Below are 18,526 nucleotides of genomic sequence, written 5' to 3'. Positions count from 1 at the left end.
CCACACAATGGAGTATTATTTGGAAATAAAAATTAAGTAATGACACATGCTACAATATGGATGAGTCTTGAAAACATTATTCTAAGTCAAAGATGCCAGTTATAATAAACACTGGGGAAAAGTGATTACAGGTATGACAGCCAGGAAAACTTGGGTTTGAGTCTTAGGTCTGCATCTCATAAGCTATATGGTCCTAGTTAGGTTAGCTCACTTTTCTGAGCAAGTTCCTTCACCTATAAAATGATGGTAATAATCTTAATCTTTTATACTCATTTGAGCATGGAGAGGTCATTAAAAAATGTCCAGTTTTCTCCTTTCTGTCTTCACAGTTTTACCAAGGAATATAATGGCCTTTTTGAAAATGTTTCTACTTATTTTTTTTAATGTTTATTTACTTATTTTGGGAGAGAGAGAGAGTAAGCAAGTGGGGCAGGGGCACAGAGAGAGGAAGAGAGAGACAATCCCAAGCAGGCTCTGCGCAGTCAGTGTGGAGCTCAATGCGGGGCTTGAATCCATGAACCATGAGATTATGACCTGAGCTGAAATGAAAAGTCTGATGCCTAACCGACTGAGCCACCCAGGCATCCCTGAAAATGTTTCTACTTATTAAAGAAGGCATCACTTGAAAACATGCTCCCTGAAAGGAATTCATGCATAATTTGAAAACCTTTTTAGCCAGCCAAATATTTCCTGTGGTGACTGATTCATGGCCTTAATCTCATTTTAGGCTCATTGCAGTCCACATCAATAAATATCTCACACTCAATTTTACATCTCTAAGATTATCACTATTTCATGTACCTCCCTACCCCTCTAGAGTTGTTGAAAGATAAAAATAGGTTACCTTACTAGAAAGAATCTTAAACTCTGGGGGTTAGAAAAGATCTTAGAGGGGCGCCTGGGTGGCACAGTCGGTTAAGCGTCCGACTTCAGCCAGGTCACGATCTCGCGGTCCGTGAGTTCGAGCCCCGTGTCGGGCTCTGGGCCGATGGCTCAGAGCCTGGAGCCTGTTTCCGATTCTGTGTCTCCCTCTCTCTCTGCCCCTCACCCGTTCATGCTCTGTCTCTCTCTGTCCGAAAAATAAATAAACGTTGAAAAAAAAAATTAAAAAAAAAAAAAGATCTTAGAAATCTAGTTAAATCTCTTTCAATTGAGGAATTATTTCTATAACATCCCTGACAAGCAATCTCTCCTTGAATACCTCCAGTAGCAGGGTTTCATTTATCTTAAGGCATTTTTTCCCATTAGAGAAGTTCTTTTTAAAATTGAGCTAAAACCCCTAGCTACTTGTAATTCTCACCCCACAGTCTTTAGAGTCGCAAAAAGCAAGCTACTCCCATACCTGTATTACCCCTGATACCTCCATTCAGCAAGAGGAAATAGTTCCCGATATATTTGTATAGAACAAATCCCTGGTAAAGTCTTGACTGCTCTTGTATCTGTCAGTATTATTTGGTGGTGGGGCGGCGGTGGGGGGGGGGGGGGGAGGTGGTGTTAAAAAGGGCTAGTTTAATTAAATACAAGGAAGATGCTAAACAGGGCAAGGAAAGTAGGGGCATCACACGAAAGCACAAGTCCCTCGTCAGTATTGTTGTTTTTTTTTAAATTTTTTTAATGTTATTTATTTTTGAGAGAGAGAGAGACACAGAGTGTGAAGGGGGAAAGGTCAGAGAGAGAGGGAGACACAGAATTTGAAGCAGGCTCCAGACTCTGAGCTGTCAGCACAGAGCATGACGGTGGGGCTCAAACTCATAAATGGTAAGATCAAACCTGAGCTGAAGTCAGATGCCTAACCGAATGAGCCACTCAGGCGCCCCAAGTATCATTTTTAATTCATTCCGCTGACAGTGGTTTCTGTCAGTGCTCTTTCTTTCCACATGCTATTTGTAAAGATATGCTTGTCTTCTACTATCTTAATTCTGGGTGAAGATACAGTGGCCAAGACAGGGCAAGGCCAAGCCAGAGCTCACAGACTGCTGCTAGAGAATATCCCAGCCCCAAACCTGGGAACTGTCCTTGCTAGGGCAACATACACTTTTTTGTACAATATAAAAGGTCAGGTGAGAAGATGAGGTAAGAATCATGAGAGCCTTCCGGCTCCTGTGAACAGTCGGCGGTAGGAAGGCCACGTTGGTGGATGAAGGTTTAAGTTAGCCTATTCAGTCATTTCATCTACTGTTTAGGAGCCCCATATCTACACACCTAGTTGAAAAGCAAAATGCATTCACATTTATGTTTTATTTATCCTAATGTTTCTGGGAGCACCCATCATTTTTTTTTCAATATATGAAATTTATTGTCAAATTGGTTTCCATACAACACCCAGTGCTCATCCCAAAAGGTGCCCTCCTCAATACCCATCACCCACCCTCCCCTCCCTCCCCCCCCCCCCCCCCCCATCAACCCTCAGTTTGTTCTCAGTTTTTAAGAGTCTCTTATGCTTTGGCTCTCTCCCACTCTAACCTTTTTTTTTTTTTTCCTACCCCTCCCCCATGGGTTTCTGTTAAGTTTCTCAGGATCCACATAAGAGTGAAAACATATGGTATCTGTCTTTCTCTGTATGGCTTATTTCACTTAGCATCACACTCTCCAGTTCCATCCACGTTGCTACAAAGGGCCATATTTCATTCTTTCTCATTGCCACGTAGTACTCCATTGTGTATATAAACCACAATTTCTTTATCTATTCATCAGTTGATGGACATTTAGGCTCTTTCCATAATTTGGCTATTGTTGAGAGTGCTGCTATAAACATTGGGGTACAAGTGCCCCTATGCATCAGTACTCCTGTATCCCTTGGGTAAATTCCTAGCAGTGGGAGCACCCATCATTGATTGAAGGGGACAAAGATAAAGTAAACAGAAATTTGCCAAGTGGCAAGTGACAGGCAGATTAGGGTACAAAATGTTTCTTCCTTCAAAGTTTTAACACTTTTTTTAGCTTTTAAGTAATTTCTATAGCCAATGTGGGACTTGAACTCAACTCTGAGATCAAGAGTCGTGTGCTCCACAAACTGAGCCAGCCAGGCGCTCCAACACTCTTTAATATTCCTTTGAAATGCAACCCTTGCATCCCACATTCTTTTCCAGAATTTTAGATCCAAATTGATGTAAGAAATTTAGATTTTTTAGTGTATGTATGTATGTATATACATATATATATAAATATATATATATATATTTTTTAAGTCTGTACTTAAATTAGTACATGCTTTACTGACTTCTTTCACCCATTGAGGTCCTTCCGCCCTTGAAGCATATCCTTTAGTATTTCTTTCAGCAAAGGTTTCTGTGAATGGTAATCTTTGTCTACACATGTCTGAAAGTGTCTTAATTTCACTTTCTTAAAAAATAAATTAGGTGGACAGCATTCTAAGATCACAGTTATTCTTCCCTAGCACTTTGAAGGTATTGTTGCATTGTTTTCTGCCAGTATAAGTCTCTTATTTGTTTGGTCCATTTCACACTGAGTTTCTTTCATAAACTGGATTTCCTTGTGCCATATGCAACTTTTGTTTCAAAGTATTTTATGGAGTTCCCTCCTGCATGTATCTCTTTCAGGTTCCTCTTTGGGCTGTATGATTGATGGCTTGGGTTGTGATAAAATAGGTTTTGGATACTTTCACTTGTGAATAGCTAAGATGATTTATTAATAACACCTTGGGCTGCCCCTCACATTTTTATCTGTATGTAAGACAGAAATTCTGTAATTATATAACACTATATATAAATATGTAATACTGTATGTGAATCATAGAGTATATGCAAAAGTCCTTAGCACTGTTCCCAACACTCTTTTTTTAAAAACATTTATTTCTTTATTTTGTGAGAGAGAGCCAGTGAGACAGCACCAGTGGGGAAGGGGCAGAGAGAGAGGGAGGGAGAAAGAGAATCCTAAGCAGGCTCTGTGTTGTCAGCACAGAACCTGAGGCGGGATTCAATCCCACAAACTGTGAGATGATGACCTGAGCCGAAATCAGTAGTTGGATGCCAAACCAACTGAACTACCCAGGCGCCCCTACCAACACTCTTGAACATTATTATAAGCCAATGTTTATCATACAATGGTCACCAACATGTCAAAGGTTCTGGAAGCCATTTTCTGACTGGATTTGGTTCATCTCATATTATATCTGAAGGCTCTCTGTCTTCACTCCTCCCACTTTGTGCCCTCTTTGTACTTCTGTTTATATGCAATCTGTATGCAATTTGTACCAGCTGATGGATCTGCTCAGACTGGGTTTTGGATTCAAATCCCGGCTCTGCAACTCACCAGTGTGGAAGAGGCAATCTACCTACTCCAAAGGGCAACTGTGAAGACTGAACAAGAGTTAGAGGTCAAATGCCCTACACAAAAAAGGAGCTCTGTGGGAAAGATCACAGATATACATTTGGTTTCATTTTTGTCTTATAATCCTCCCAGCTCCCTCCAACAATTCCTAGTGAGGAAGTTCAACAGGACTGCTTGTTGATTGCCATGCAGTCTCTCTCAAGTGCTCTGTGGCTCTACTGTTCAAGGCTTCCTATTTCTGATTTTTTTCTCTCCTCTAACCCTCCATTTCTTCATCTATCAACACATTCTCAATTTACATTTTTAGAAGTTTTCACTGTTCCAGGATATTCAGAGTTTTTCCTATGACATCACACAAAAGGGTTTCTGGGTACACATTCTGTCCTTTTCAAGAAGAAGAAGAGAGGCACACGCCTCTCTTATTTCATCATCAGGAGGGCCAGCACAGACATACAAATGGGTTCCTGCTATCTCCCTGACTCAAGTTTGCCAGATAACCAAGTCCATTCACTGGACTATTCCAAGCTTTCCTTTAAATTGATGAAACTGTCCTACCTATCTTTCTTTCAAGACATCTGTTTTGTACGTGTGAGAGGGAAAGTATCTCAAGTAAGTTTCAACTGATCTTTGCAAATCCCTAAAAAGAGTCGAGTAGAAATGGTTAATCCTCACCATAACCTTGTAAAAAATAAAGTCCTTCAGAGATGGAACAATTTACTCACGGTTACATGAGAAATTAATAGCAAGATCTCCTCAAGCTGAGAGTCTTCCCAAGTATGAAAATATACTACTGTTCCCACAGACAGTACTTTATTAACAATTAGTTAAATAGCAAAGTAGCATTTGGGTAAGTAGAATGAGCTCCATGTCCCCACAGATGAAAACAGAACAACCAACAGGTTAGGAGACTTGCCAAGGTGACACAAAGCTGCAGAATTCAAGGGTGAAGCAAGACCCACAATGGGTCCACTTGAAACAGCTGCATTAATTCACCAACTAATAACTACTAGCAGTTGCTTCCCTCTTCAAGTCATAATAATTACCTGGAGAATGAGGACTTTCTGAAAGAACAGAAAAGTCACAGCTGTTATTATGTAGCTGAAATCCTATTTACACTTACAGTTTTTTCTAATTAAAATTTTTTCATGTTATTTATTTTTAATAAGAAACCTTTATTTATTTATTTACTTACTTATTTTTGAGAGAGAGAGCATGTGTGAGGAGTAGAGAGAGAGAATCCCACAAAATGCAGAAAGAGAGGGAGACAGAGTGTGGAGCCAGGAGTGGGACTCGAGCTCACCCGAAGGAGGTTCAAGCTCACCTGATGCAGGGCTGAAACTCACAAACTGTGAGATCATGACCTGAGCCAAAGTCAGATGCTTAACCGACAGGGCCACCCAGGCCCCCCTCATGTTTGTTTATTTTTTGAGGGAGAGAGAGAACACATGAGCAGGGGAGGGGCAGGGAGAGAGAGAGAGGGAAAGAGAGAATCCCAAGCAGGCTCTTCACTGTTAGTGCAGAGCCCATGATGGGGTTTGATCCCACAAACCATGAGATCATGACCTGAGCGGAAATCAAGAGTTGGATGCTTAACTGACTAAGCCACCCAGGCACCCTGCACATTTTTTTTTTTTTAAAGTAGGCTCTATCCTCAACGTGGGGCTCAAACTCATGACCCTGAGATCATGAGTCACATGCTCTATTAAGCCAGCCAGGCGCCTTTGCACTCACACAGTTGTGTTTGGGTTACCATAGTTAAGCACCTCCGATCTGCAGGAAACATCAGGGAGGAAACCAAGAAAGCCGTAAACTCTGGGGCTTTTGTAAAATGCTATGAACAAAGAGGTTGGCAAGATGTCCTGGGTGTCTTGGAATGCAGGTCTCCCAGGTTGCTTCAGCACCTTGAAAGAACTTTAATGGGCCTGTCACTGCTAAAACACTTTTGCTGATTTGTTCACCCAGGTCATGGAAGTTTGTTCCTCAACCTCACAACCCACAATTTGAAAGCACAAACCTGATCAGACATAGCAATTTGCAGTCAAACATTTTTCAGTGCCATCAGTCATTTTTATGTGGCTTACATAACCTATATGAAATTATGGTCTGAAATCAGGCTAACACAAAGAGCCCAGTAAAGATGATGTGGTGTCATTTTGGGTGGAGGAGTGCAAGCAGGGGAGGAATTTAGGGTTCAGTCTACATCTAGTTAATCACTGTAAGCATCAAAACATCAAAACACTAGCACCAGTAATAACAATAACTACACACCTCCACCCCCCATGCCTTTTTATGTGTGGCATCTGCCTCTGATTCATGAAGACATTTCTACCTTAATCCTTACCTCCTTTGTCCCTAGGAGGTACTTTAATTTGTAATTAAGGAATGGGAGACTGAGAAAGATGCAGTAACTTCCCCTTGTTAGGTTAGTGAGGTGTACTGAGAATCTGAACCACTCAGTTCATGCTTCCTCTTTTTAGAGTTTACTGTTGCCTTTTAAAAAACTTATTGTTCCTATATGACTAATCAAATGCAAAACCTAAACAACAACAAAAGGAAGAAAACATCTATTACTACAGTTCCCACTACTCTCATTATTAATATTATAATCTCTTTTGCTTTACTTGCTAGTGTTTACTTCCTACCAAAATCCTAAAACAAGGAACTTGGATCTCTAGGGAATTCATAGAAAGAACACCTCTGTCCTTTAATTAAATATTAATATCAAAGACTGAGGTAGAGAGGGGAAGGGAAGGTAAACTATGTACAGCCTTTTACAAATGTGATTTTTTAAAATCAAGAACTCTCTGTAAGGGATTTTAACCTCTTGATATGACACCAGTTAGAGCTCTCTGGACATGAAAGGAGAGGCAATTCTTGATCCAAGTGTATGATTTTGGCTGGCATGTGTTTTCCATGAGACTTCAGTTTAAACACAAAGAATGAGATTAATAATCTCATTTTGAGACTTTTTACTCAAAAGTTCTTCTGAAATCATGACTACAACTCAAAGAAAATTTCAATACGGTTTGAGTTCAACTATTAGCAAACAGAAAGCCTTAAGACTGTAAGATCTTTTTAAAATGTAGGTTATGTCATATTTTGGCAGATGAAATCCACCTTCCCCTGAGGTAAAATCTGCTCTATTTACAAAATATAAAAACACATGTAGATTTTGTTGTAGGTAAACAATAAATAATAATATATAAATTGATAAAGTATTTCAGCCATTGGATTAGTACACACAGTAGTCATCGTCTTAGATCAAAGATAACCTGGTGCTCTTTTGGGTCAAATTCCTGATGAATGAGGAACTGGATGAGCGTCAGGCTGGGAATGCTTCACCTAGTGCATCACTCTTTGGGTGTGGCTCAAAAGTTCAGAGCCATCTCTGAGAGCTAGTGGTGCTTCTCTAGTTGGGCAACAGGTCACTAGGACAGGATGGCTGAAAATCTTGTAGAGCAGGTATTAAGAGAAACAGGAAGAACGAGGTCCCGGTGCTAACACCAACAGGGACCTGAGGTAGCTGCTGCCAGTGTTTGACCAGAAAAGAGACACATAGGTAGGGTAAGGGTATGACCTATAGTGGCAACTTGAATACATTCGTGGCTGAATTAGGGAAAGTAGATGTCTTGTCCTCACTTTTTGTTACCTCATTTGTGTTGAAGCCTGAGAAGAGGCTAGGGAACACTGAACTAGTCTTTAGTTGGAAAGTAAAAAGCATAGAATTAGTCCCCCAAACTTTCAGGGTAGGCAGTGCATTATCTTAAAGACAAGAAACAGCAGATGCCTAAAGCATATAGGGAATAAATATAAAAGCTGGTGGGGCGGGGGCGGAGGTGGGTTTCTAGGCAATTTGGAAACTTGGTAATGACAGCTTTCCAACGTCCTGGCACACCACAGACTATACTAGGTGCTTCCACATACATTATCTCCTTTAATAATCTCAACAACCATGTACAATAGATATCATTACCTTGTTTTTATAGAGAAAACTAAGTCTCAGATGAGTTACATACTGTCACACAGCTAACTAGTGTCAGAACTGGCAAGTGAATTCAGGCTTGTCCAACCTCAATTAATTACTGAAGTAAAATAATTTTTCCCTCCCTCTCTTCCTCTCTCCTTCCCTCCTATTCTTCCTCTATGACCTCTTCAGTGGCTAAACTGGGAAGAGCAGCACATCTGTAAATCTCTTTTATGGAAGGTCTTATTCTTCATAAGGACATAGTTCAATTGGGCTTTTTTTCTTTATAATAGCTAATTTGATCCAATATTCTCAGTTTCAATTTCAACTTACTGTTCAAACCTAGTCTACATATACTCTGGAGACTCTCAGATCAATTTACAGTTGATATTGAGCTAACACCTGGAATAATGGAGCTAAAATCGGTGTCTCTGGTCATATCTTTCTCATGTCTAGTGATGGTAAAATGAAATTATATTTAACTGATCATTTGTTTAGTTAAAACTCCAATGGCCTGTGCTAATTGGGTTAGCCTAGCTACCCATGGTTCCACTGCATGTGATGACTGCTCACGGCAACTGCCTTCTTCTGTATTTTTGCTCTTATGATTCAGGGCAATTTAAAATATCCCTGGGCTTAATACAAAGAGTCTGAGAAACCAGTTTCCAAAGGACAGTAATCCTCTTAAAATAGAAGCTTTCAAAATGGTATTACTGCTTGTGAACACGAGAAGGGTTTTTAGCCTGCCCTACATGACACTACCATATACTGGCAGTAGCTGAGTAGGGTTGCAGGCCAGATCTCCTAAGGAAAAAACTACAAAAGGAACCTGTAAAACTGTCAATGAATGGTTTCCTGGTTCTCCCCTATTTTCAATGCATTTTGCCACGGATCAACTTTTTCCTATGGTGGCTTATTAATATATTACATCCACCAGGGGAACAGAGCTAGTCTTCCAGTTTTTAGCAGAGTAAAATATACGTTAAGCCATTTTAATGTGTGACCCGGCAAAAGTCACTTTATCTTTCTGGGTCTCAGTGTAGTCATGTATAAAATGAGATTAAACTAGATATCTAAGGGCCCCTTCTATTTCTGAAGTACTACATGAACCCAGGTTCCACTAACAAACCTGTGATAATACTTTAATGGGATGCACAGGCTATGTGGACAAGAAGAATCTGAAGTTAGTGTAATTCCATCACCAAAAAAAATGTCTAAACCTTGTATCCTACTTTCCCAAAATATATGCTCTCACTCATATCTGAGAGCCCAATGCAAAGCTCAAAGACTAAACACCTAATTCCTGATCAAAGGTTGTTGCGGAGTTCATATCTAAGCTTTGTTACAGTAGCTTCCTGGGCTGAGTGCATGTGGGTGCTGAAGACATACTCAGCATGGCATAGTTATGTGGGTGAAGAGAGAGAGACTGTACTCCACAGGCGTTTGAATGTTTTTGATTATTTCACAGTAAGTAGATGGCCTTGGGTAAAAATCTTAACTTGGCGCTATTCACAGGTAGAGAGCAATGGGAAGCAATTAAGTGAGTGACGATACTGAGAAGGGACTCTGCAAAGGAGGAAATAAGGATGGAAGTGAAAGTTTCCTTAGGCAGGTTTCCCCTATTACCTACACTGCTGTAGAAAACTTTGAAGAGCTTTTGTATTCACAGAATTTTATAAAATGTGTTAGAAACAGTGACTCAGCTTTTAGTGAAACACACACTTTGACCTGGAAAAGGCCCCCCATACCTGATGCAGTCAATGCTTCCTAGAGCTAGACTATAGGCTAGTCTTTTAATCATATAGGATTCAGGGTGAGCTTGGGGAAAAAAAGAAATTGTCCTGGAATGAAAACAAGCACTGGCTTTGGAGTCAAGTAAAACTGGGCATGATTCCTGGCTTTACCACTTAGTGAGTAACCTTTTGGCAAAATTTAAAACTCCACTGGGCCTCACTTTCCTCATCTATAAAATGAGGATAATACAACGCACCTGAAGGGCTATTGTGAAGATTAGCAAATTTATATAAACCATCTGGCATTATGTACACCATAGGAATTCAGTAAATGCCGTCAGTGACAGTGTATTCCTCCTCATTTAAGTAACAAGCAACAACTGTACATGGCCTCCCTCCTGTCAACTCATATATGAATAAAATAAAATATAGAAAATAAACAGAAATGCATCTAGTGCAGCCATGTACACTTTAATTGGTCACAGAAGAGTCCCTTGGGGGGCAGGGAGGAAGAGTCCCTTACGTCCATCCCTAGATAGCCTACTTCCTTCCTAGATAAAAAGCCAAACCTACATACAACAGAGCTGAAGTAGAAATTAGTAAAGACAGGCTGTTGCAGGCAGCTCAGTAATAATGTAGAGATACGGAAAGGAAAAAAAAAATTTTTTTATAAGAAGTAGATGAAAGAACTTTAAAGAGCAAGCTGTCTAGGACTACTTACTGCAGAGGCACATAACCCTACCACTCTCACCGACCTGAGAGTATCACAGAGCTAGAACACTACTGTTCTAGCTATTTCCAATCAAGTTAAGGTTTGGTGTGTTATTCTGTTAAAAGAAGGTAGAAAAATTCTCCCCAAATGCTTAAAACATGAAAAGTTTTGATGCTTAAGAATAAGCTTCAATGTGTGGGGAAAATTGACCTACCAGAAATAGTTCAAAGATCAACAAAATTAAGTGTACTTACTGGTTAAAAACATGTAACAGAGGAGAAAATTTTAACTGCTCTATACATGGAAATAGTGGTGCAACAAAATAGTTGAGTGAAACAGTTGTGACATTTCTGCTGCCTTTCCCTGGGGAAAAAAACAGGCTTTCTTTCTTCAAGATTCTGTTCTAAGGGATGCCTGGATGGCTCAGTCGGGTAAGCATCTGACTCTTGGTTTCAGCTCAGGTCATGATCTCACAGTTCATGAGTTCAAGCCCCACATCAGGCTCTGTGCTGACAGTGAGGAGCCTGCTTTAGATTATCTCTCTCTCCCTCTTTCTCTGCCCCCCCTTCTGCACATGATCTCTCAAAATAAATAAACTTTAAATTAAAAAAATTAATGAAACATACCATTCATTTGTTTATATTCATTTAATCTTCCCTTTATATATATATACATACATACATATGTATATATATATACATACATACATATGTATATATATATACATACATATGCATATATATATACATACATACAGTATATATGTATGTATATATATACATTGTGTGTGTGTGTGTGTGTGTGTGTGTGTGTGTGTGTGTGTGTGTGTGTATGGATTCTGTTTTAAGGAAAGACCACTCTAAAGCTGAAGTGATATGACAAAAGTCAGATTATACATTATACTATGTCTTCCCCTGGCCCTCCAAGTTTTACCTCTGGTTTTGAAAATTCTTAAGTTTTCTTTATGCTCTCTTTATTCCATAAAACTAATCACTAATTACAGAGAACCCAAAGTGCAATGAAAGAAATGCACTTCTCATTACCTCACAAGTGGTTTGGACTTGATTCTTACAATGAGGTGATAATGACCAGGTAAAGTTTTGTCCTGTCTGAATTATTTATTTACTTTTTTAAAACATTTTTTTAAAAGTTTATTTATTTATTTTGAGAAAGATAGAGAACAAGCAGGGGAGGGGCAGAGAGAGAGGGAGACAGAGGATCTGAAGCAAGCTCTATGCTGACTGCAGAGAGCCTGATGTTGGGCTTGAAACCAAGAACTGTGAGATCATGACCTGAGCCACCCAGGTGCCCTTGAATTATTTTAAATGGATACAAAACTGGGCCTTGGGAGACCTGTTTTTCCTCTCTGATTTTCTCAAATTGGCCTACATCTGACTTGAAGACATAACAAGCTCTGTATGACTTTTAAGCTCTGAAAGAATTTAAAACCAGGAATGTTTAACCATCCGTTCAAAATAAAGGGATCAAAGCAGGCAACTGTGTTTTTAAGCAACTGACTGTGGGATGCCCAGGTCTCAATGTTCAGAGGGGTCTATTTTATTTTATTTAAAGTTTATTTATTTTGAGAGACAGAGACAGTGTGAGTGGGGGAGGGGCAGAGAGCAAGGGAGAGAGAGAGAATCCCAAGCAGGTTCTGCGTTGTCACAGCAGAGTCCAACTCGGGGCTCAGACTCACAAAACTGTGAGATCATGACCTGAGCAGAAACCTAGATTTGGGGAGCCACCCAGGTGCCCCAGAGGGATCTATTTCAATAGCAGCAGTAGCAACTGCCACCTAACATCAATCAAGCACTCAGGGGACCAGGCACTAAGTTATGTGCTTTACATAAATTTTTCCATTTAAATGTCACAATAAGCATATGAAAGGCTGTTATTATTCCTATGTTACAGATGAGGAAACCAAGACTGAGAACTTTAGAAACTTGCCCAGTTTTCAAGGTTAGCAAGTGGCAGACCTAGAATTTGAACTTGGAAGTTAGGTTTCACACTGTATAAGAGATCAGGTGTTTTATTTTTAGAGTATATTTGATTGTTAGACTGCTCACTTTAGATATCGTCTTTTAAGTATACGAAAGAATATATAAAACACAAATAATAGTAATATACTTGCTTTTAGAACTTTATTTCTCTCTCCCACACTCACCTTTCTTCTCCCTTAAAGTCTCAAGTTAGAAGTCAAGGACAGAAGAGCAAAGATAAGAGGCAGGACTGAATTACTGAATAGTATTTTTACCACCTGAAACCACCCTCAGCTGTAACTCCTCTCAGAGCTAAGTGATGCACATGAACAATTTATTACAAGCCTTAAAATTTTCTCATAAAAGCAAACTTAAAAAAACAAAACAAAACAAAAAAACAAATTTTTTTTTTTTTTTAAGAGGTGAAATGGACCTTAAGAGATCGTCTGTTCAACCCTTGGTATTAGAGTGGAAGAAATGAGGATTCTCTTGAGTTAGTATGTGGGACAGAACCAAAACTCAGGTCTTTCAAGACCTCCCGTGACCTGTGGCTTCTGTAAGACTGGCCCTTAATCTGTATCAATGAGGTGGCCTGTCTCTGCCTGACAGACTTTGGATCTGAATGAGTACTCCATGGGGGATATTTCTCTTTGCATGTGATGGAAACAAGGGGGAAAAACACGTATTTAGAGAACTGAGAGTGGTCTAATATGAATATGGATTGTAATATGGAACAGAAGACCAGCTTTTACCTTTAGCACAGATTATGACTCGAAGCAGTTAGCCCTTTGAGAATTCGCTAACTACTGTAGAACCGTTTCATGTTTAAGTCCACACCCATTCAAACACTTGCCAATTCATAACAAAGGTAATGGACGTTGTTTATCTGGATATATTTTCAGTCTACTCTCTCCACACCAAATGCTTACATAAGTGCATTTAAGGCCAAATATCTACAGTGTTCATTACATTTTAGGCAGGCTATATCTTAGATTTTTCTTAAGATTTCTTAGAGTTCAGAGGGTTGTAGATCTTTTGAATTCAATGTAGTACAATTGTAGGTTGCAATGATTTGTGGTTCTGTGATTATAAATAGGTGAAATGTCTTAGAAAGTGCAGGCTTCATGTGAAAGTCCTAAACTGGAACAGAATACTAGAGAGCTACAGTAATTGTCATGCTCTAACCAAAATGCTTCATTGGTGTATGATCTTAGGAGTCATTTAACTTTGCTGTGTCTCTATTTTGCTCTCATAGGAACTATGTGGATGCCATAGGACATATCTAAAGTGCTCTGGACACTACAAAAAAAAAAAAAAAAAAGGACACCCTTCTCAGACCTTTTAAAGCCACTTCCCCATATCCAAAGGGAGGGGAACTGCAAACAAATAATTTGGGATTTTAATGCCATATAACTTACCTATATCGCTCCTCCTGTAAGGCCTGCATTATTAATGAATAGTCTCTCTGATAATGTTCCTTGAGGGTCTCAAAGGATTCCTCCAGTCTGGCCTGGGTTTCCCGGATCTCCTGGATCTCATGTAGTAGTGCATCAAATCCTGAGCTCTGCATGTCCAGAGTGTTTGTTTTGGAGCTGGATGCTCCTACAGCAATGCCTCCAGTGGTGCTATTGGCTCCCACTGAGCCTGAAGTGGCACTAGAACAATCTTCCTCACTACCATATTTTGGGCTTGATTGAAAGTTTGAAATCACCCCCAAAGCCTTCCCCCCATCATCCACTTGCCCTTCCTCTAAAGAGTCCTTCAGGTTAGGGATGTTGTCTGCACTACCAAATTTATTCCGGATTAGTGAAGCAATCTCTCTGGGTTTTGAGACTACGGCCCCTGCTGCTGAATGGGTTGCCTGGGAGAAGCTAGAAAGTCCACCTTTGACACTGTCCACCACACCTTCACTGAAGCCAGTCACCTTTGCTCCCACATCCTTCAGACCCTGGTGCATGTCCCTGAAGACATCCTTCGGCTGCCGGGGAATCCCATTCTGCTCCACCTCTCGGAGCTTCCTGTGGTAGTGCTCAAGCTTCTTTTGTAGCTGGAGGATGGTTTGGGCAGATTTCTGGTTCTTCTTCTCAAAGACCTGCTTGATGCGGGCAGCCTGCTGCTTGTCTGCACTGTTGGCAAGCTTCAAGTACTCAGCAACGTTGTCATCCCGGGCTGTTTGTGCAATCTTGATCTGTTCTGTGAGCTTCAGGATCTTCTGCTGCAGATGAGCAATAGCAGCCTTTGTGCGCTGAGGGTCCGGTGTTCCATCCACAGAGTCTGTGTGGATACTGCCATCAGTGCTGGAGGCCACTGCACTGGAAGTCTGGGCGAGGCTGCTTACTTCCAAACGCTCAATCTAGTGTAAAAATAAGAAGTGGATGTTAGAAGGAGCCCAAGAGGACTACCTCTCCGGAATCAATGGGCCAAATGTATTGAAAATTTACATACTCCCAGATCTCAGCACAGATAGTTGACCAAAGTCCTCCTGTCCTATACAAGCCCCATCTCCCTCTTGGGTACTGTCCTTATACAAGTATACTTTGCTTTACACAAAACAGACATATGAAAAAAGATATGCACAAGATGTAAACTGGGGGTGTCTTCCTTTGTTAGAGAATTTATCACAATATTCAAAGCTCCCCTAGTGGATTTAAAGCATGATTTAATTTACATTCTTCACACATACTTTTGTGAAACAAGGTACATCTGCATTTCAATTTAATTATATGAAAAGCATTTTAGTATTCAGACATCACTAATTCCAATCCACGCTCTCAGATTATGGTCATCCAAAATGCTGGTGACAACAGGTATTTTACTGGCTAGATATAAAAGTCCTATTTATCACAGTGTCTTTTTATCCAAAGTATGTCAAGGTGATGGAATTATTCTCTCTATTCTGATAGGGACCCTCAATTGGTAGCTGGAAACAGGTGGTGGTAAGAAAGAGAAGTTACTACCGAAAGTGCCAAGGATAAATGTGGTATCCTGTTAGAGTTAATATCCCAGATCACAAGTAACTGTGATAAACTTGGGCAAGAGAAAGTGAATACTCAGGGAGAGGGACAGTGAGAGGTAAGAAATTAATCAAGTCAACAACTAAGTTCAGGTCTTCTGGAGTTCAAACTTTGTGAATTCTATCCAGTAAAAGGTTTTTTATTAGACAAGGGATTCCAAAACACACACAAAAACTATCCTTCATATGGGTGAGCAACCACTCAAAGGAGATAAAGAAGGCGGCAAGCTGCTCAGATTTGAAAACTGAAACTATCCAATTTCAAAGCTGTTAGCCAAAGCTGGGAGAGGTCAGGTTTCCCTAACTCAGGATATAAAAACAAAAACAAAACAAAACAAAAAACCTTGGGTGTGGCCTGTGGTACATTAAAGTAGGGCTCATGCAAAAAGTCCTTAGAAATTGCTCTCTACTGAGCAGGAACAGAAATAAATAATAAAAGAACCATTTCAGGGTAATAAAATTCCCAGTATGAGTGTCAAATTACAAATTACAAATTACCATCTTGGAGGTTAACATCATAACCCTTTACTTGGTCCCCAGCCCTAATCTGTAACCAGCCAACAATTTGATAGAAAGAACTGTAGGCTACCCTCTTATACCAAATGTTAAATATTCGTGAAATGCTGATAATTAGCTTGTCAGTCTTTGTTTTATCTTGGTTATATCTCCTCAGTTTGCCATCTGAGCAGGAATTATGGTGCTCTAGAACTCTAAAAATATTAGTTCATTACTGGAATTAATTTTTACTACTGATATGAATAAAAACTATTTCCTTTTTAGATGAACAAATGAGAAATAATGTGCATTTAAATAAAATCAAAAGATAATTTAAAACTGAAATGAATAGCAAAATGACATTATGTTCCCCTAATAACAAAAATGTCCAGAATAGTTAGGGACTAGCAAATAATTATTTTGTGTAACTTCCTCCATCGGCCCCATTCATTTTTAGGTGCAAGCTAACGAGCAGTGAAAGGGCCAGAGGGAATGAGCCAGAGTCCCAGATAACCACGTTGAAAAAAGTTGAAAATGGAGCTTAGAAACTCTCTCTTCAGTTGCACAGGGTTTCCAATGCATGATTTTCTTTCTGAATGGGATTTCAGATCCCACAACTATAGTACGTAATAGACTCTGATTGTGTACTTATGTTTAATAGCTTAAATCTACCACAGGAAAAGGAAAGCAAATATGAAATACCACTGACCCAAGACTACAAGCTTATGCATTGTCTAGTTTTCTTAGGTTCTTTGTTATCTGAATATCACCTCACATGTAGTGTCTTGTGTAAAGAAGTGCAGGTACAGAAAACAAGTTTAACTATTACTCAGGGAGGATAAATATTGATCATACTGGTGAAAATATGGCTTTGGGAATAAAATCAAGGTTTTATTATATCTCTAAACTTGAAAAAAAACCACAGTAACATTTCAATATAATTATTTATAAAATAGATCACAGTTTGGTTGTGATTTTATTTCCCTACACAATAACTAAAGAGGTAGACCAGACTCTTTAATCTGACTTCTGTCCTGAGCTGTCTGGGGCCACACTGTATCTTTCCAGTATATGACTCCCACTCAGAATCATCAATATGCCTGTAAGAGTGTATCTGACAGAACCTACTGTCCTCAGCCTTCAAAGAAAACTAACCCCACAGCTTCTGCAGGAGGGAAGCATAACAGTTGAAAGTATGAATCACTCAATTACTCAGTAACTCTTCCCAATATTGGCAGGCACTATCCTTAAAAAGGAAGGAGAGAGAAGAGGGAGAAATTGTGACAGGTGGAGAGGGGAAAAAAGAGGGGAGAAGAGAAGAGGAATGGAGAAGGAAAGAAAAAGATAAACTGAACTATAGATTTACAGGACAGGGGGTGTGAGTACTCTCTTAGTATCTTTTGAGCTATGAACAAAAGCCCTCAGAGGTAAGAGTACTTAGCTGGGAGTCACAAAGGCACCAACTGAAAAAGTGGTTCTCTTTTTCAAAAGCCTTTGCTGGCATATCAGGTATCCATATATAACAACATAAAATTAGATTCCACCTCATTCCAGACAGACAATTAAAATGCAAATGTGAAAAGCAAATTCTATTTTTTAATTTTTATTTTTTTAATGTTTATTTATTTTGAGAGAGAGTGCATGTGGGAGCATGAGTGGGGGAGGGGCAGAGAGAGAGGGAGAGAAAGAAAATCCCAAGCAGGCTCCGCGCTGTCAGCACAGAGCCCAACATGGGCTCGATCTCACAAACTCTGAGATAATGACCTGAGCTGAAATCAAGAGTCAGATGCTTAACCAACTGAGCCACCCAGGTGTCTCTAAAAGCAAATTTTAAACCTTTGAGAAGGCGGTATTGGAAAATAGGGAAGGACTTTCTTAAACATACATGAAAAGGCACAAATCAGAAAAACAAAGTTATTTAATTTGGCTACGTTTAGTATAGTAGTGAAGCATGGTTTCTGGCATAAAACTGCTTGGGTTCAAATACAGCTTTGCTACTTACTACTCATGTGACCTGGGGCAAGTTGCTTAAACTCTGCATCCATTTCATCAACTGTAAAATGGGAATAATACTAAGGCCCACTTCAGAAGACTGTTTTGAGAATGAAATGGGTAAATAAACATAAAAGCGCTCAAAAACAGTCCTGGACACAGAGTAAACAGTTACTACTGGCTATTATTTTTTCTATCATTCTAAGTAGTTCTTTTAAAAAATTCAAGTATTAAAAGATTCTAGAATATACTTCCTTTTAAGATCTTTCACATTTCAGGCATGATCATGGAATATACAGAGTCTGAACCAAAGGAATAATGTAATTCAAGGTACTACAGTACAAGTAA

General features: G+C 39.6%; 1 protein-coding gene across 9 annotated transcripts in view; it reads right to left on the bottom strand.

Moving 5' to 3' along the window:
• Positions 1-18,526, bottom strand: part of TMCC1 (transmembrane and coiled-coil domain family 1) — a 250,000-nt gene that overhangs the window by 10,488 nt on the left and 220,986 nt on the right. For 7 of the 9 annotated variants that reach the window (XM_086697355.1, XM_086697354.1, XM_086697359.1 and 4 more), the window contains 2 exons: positions 14,097-15,031; positions 5,334-5,351 (listed from right to left, as the gene is read on the bottom strand). In XM_086697355.1, coding sequence (XP_086553481.1) covers positions 5,334-5,351; positions 14,097-15,031 — 953 coding nt within the window. The remainder of the gene's footprint in view (positions 1-5,333; positions 5,352-14,096; positions 15,032-18,526) is intronic. The other 2 variants (XM_086697358.1, XM_025922707.2) reach the window with 1 other exon arrangement.

Source organism: Puma concolor, chromosome A2 (genome assembly GCF_028749965.1).
Source record: "Puma concolor isolate L17-30 chromosome A2, mPumCon1.1.hap2, whole genome shotgun sequence".
Taxonomy (NCBI): Eukaryota; Metazoa; Chordata; class Mammalia; order Carnivora; family Felidae; genus Puma; species Puma concolor.
This window is presented reverse-complemented; position numbering and strand designations above follow the sequence as displayed.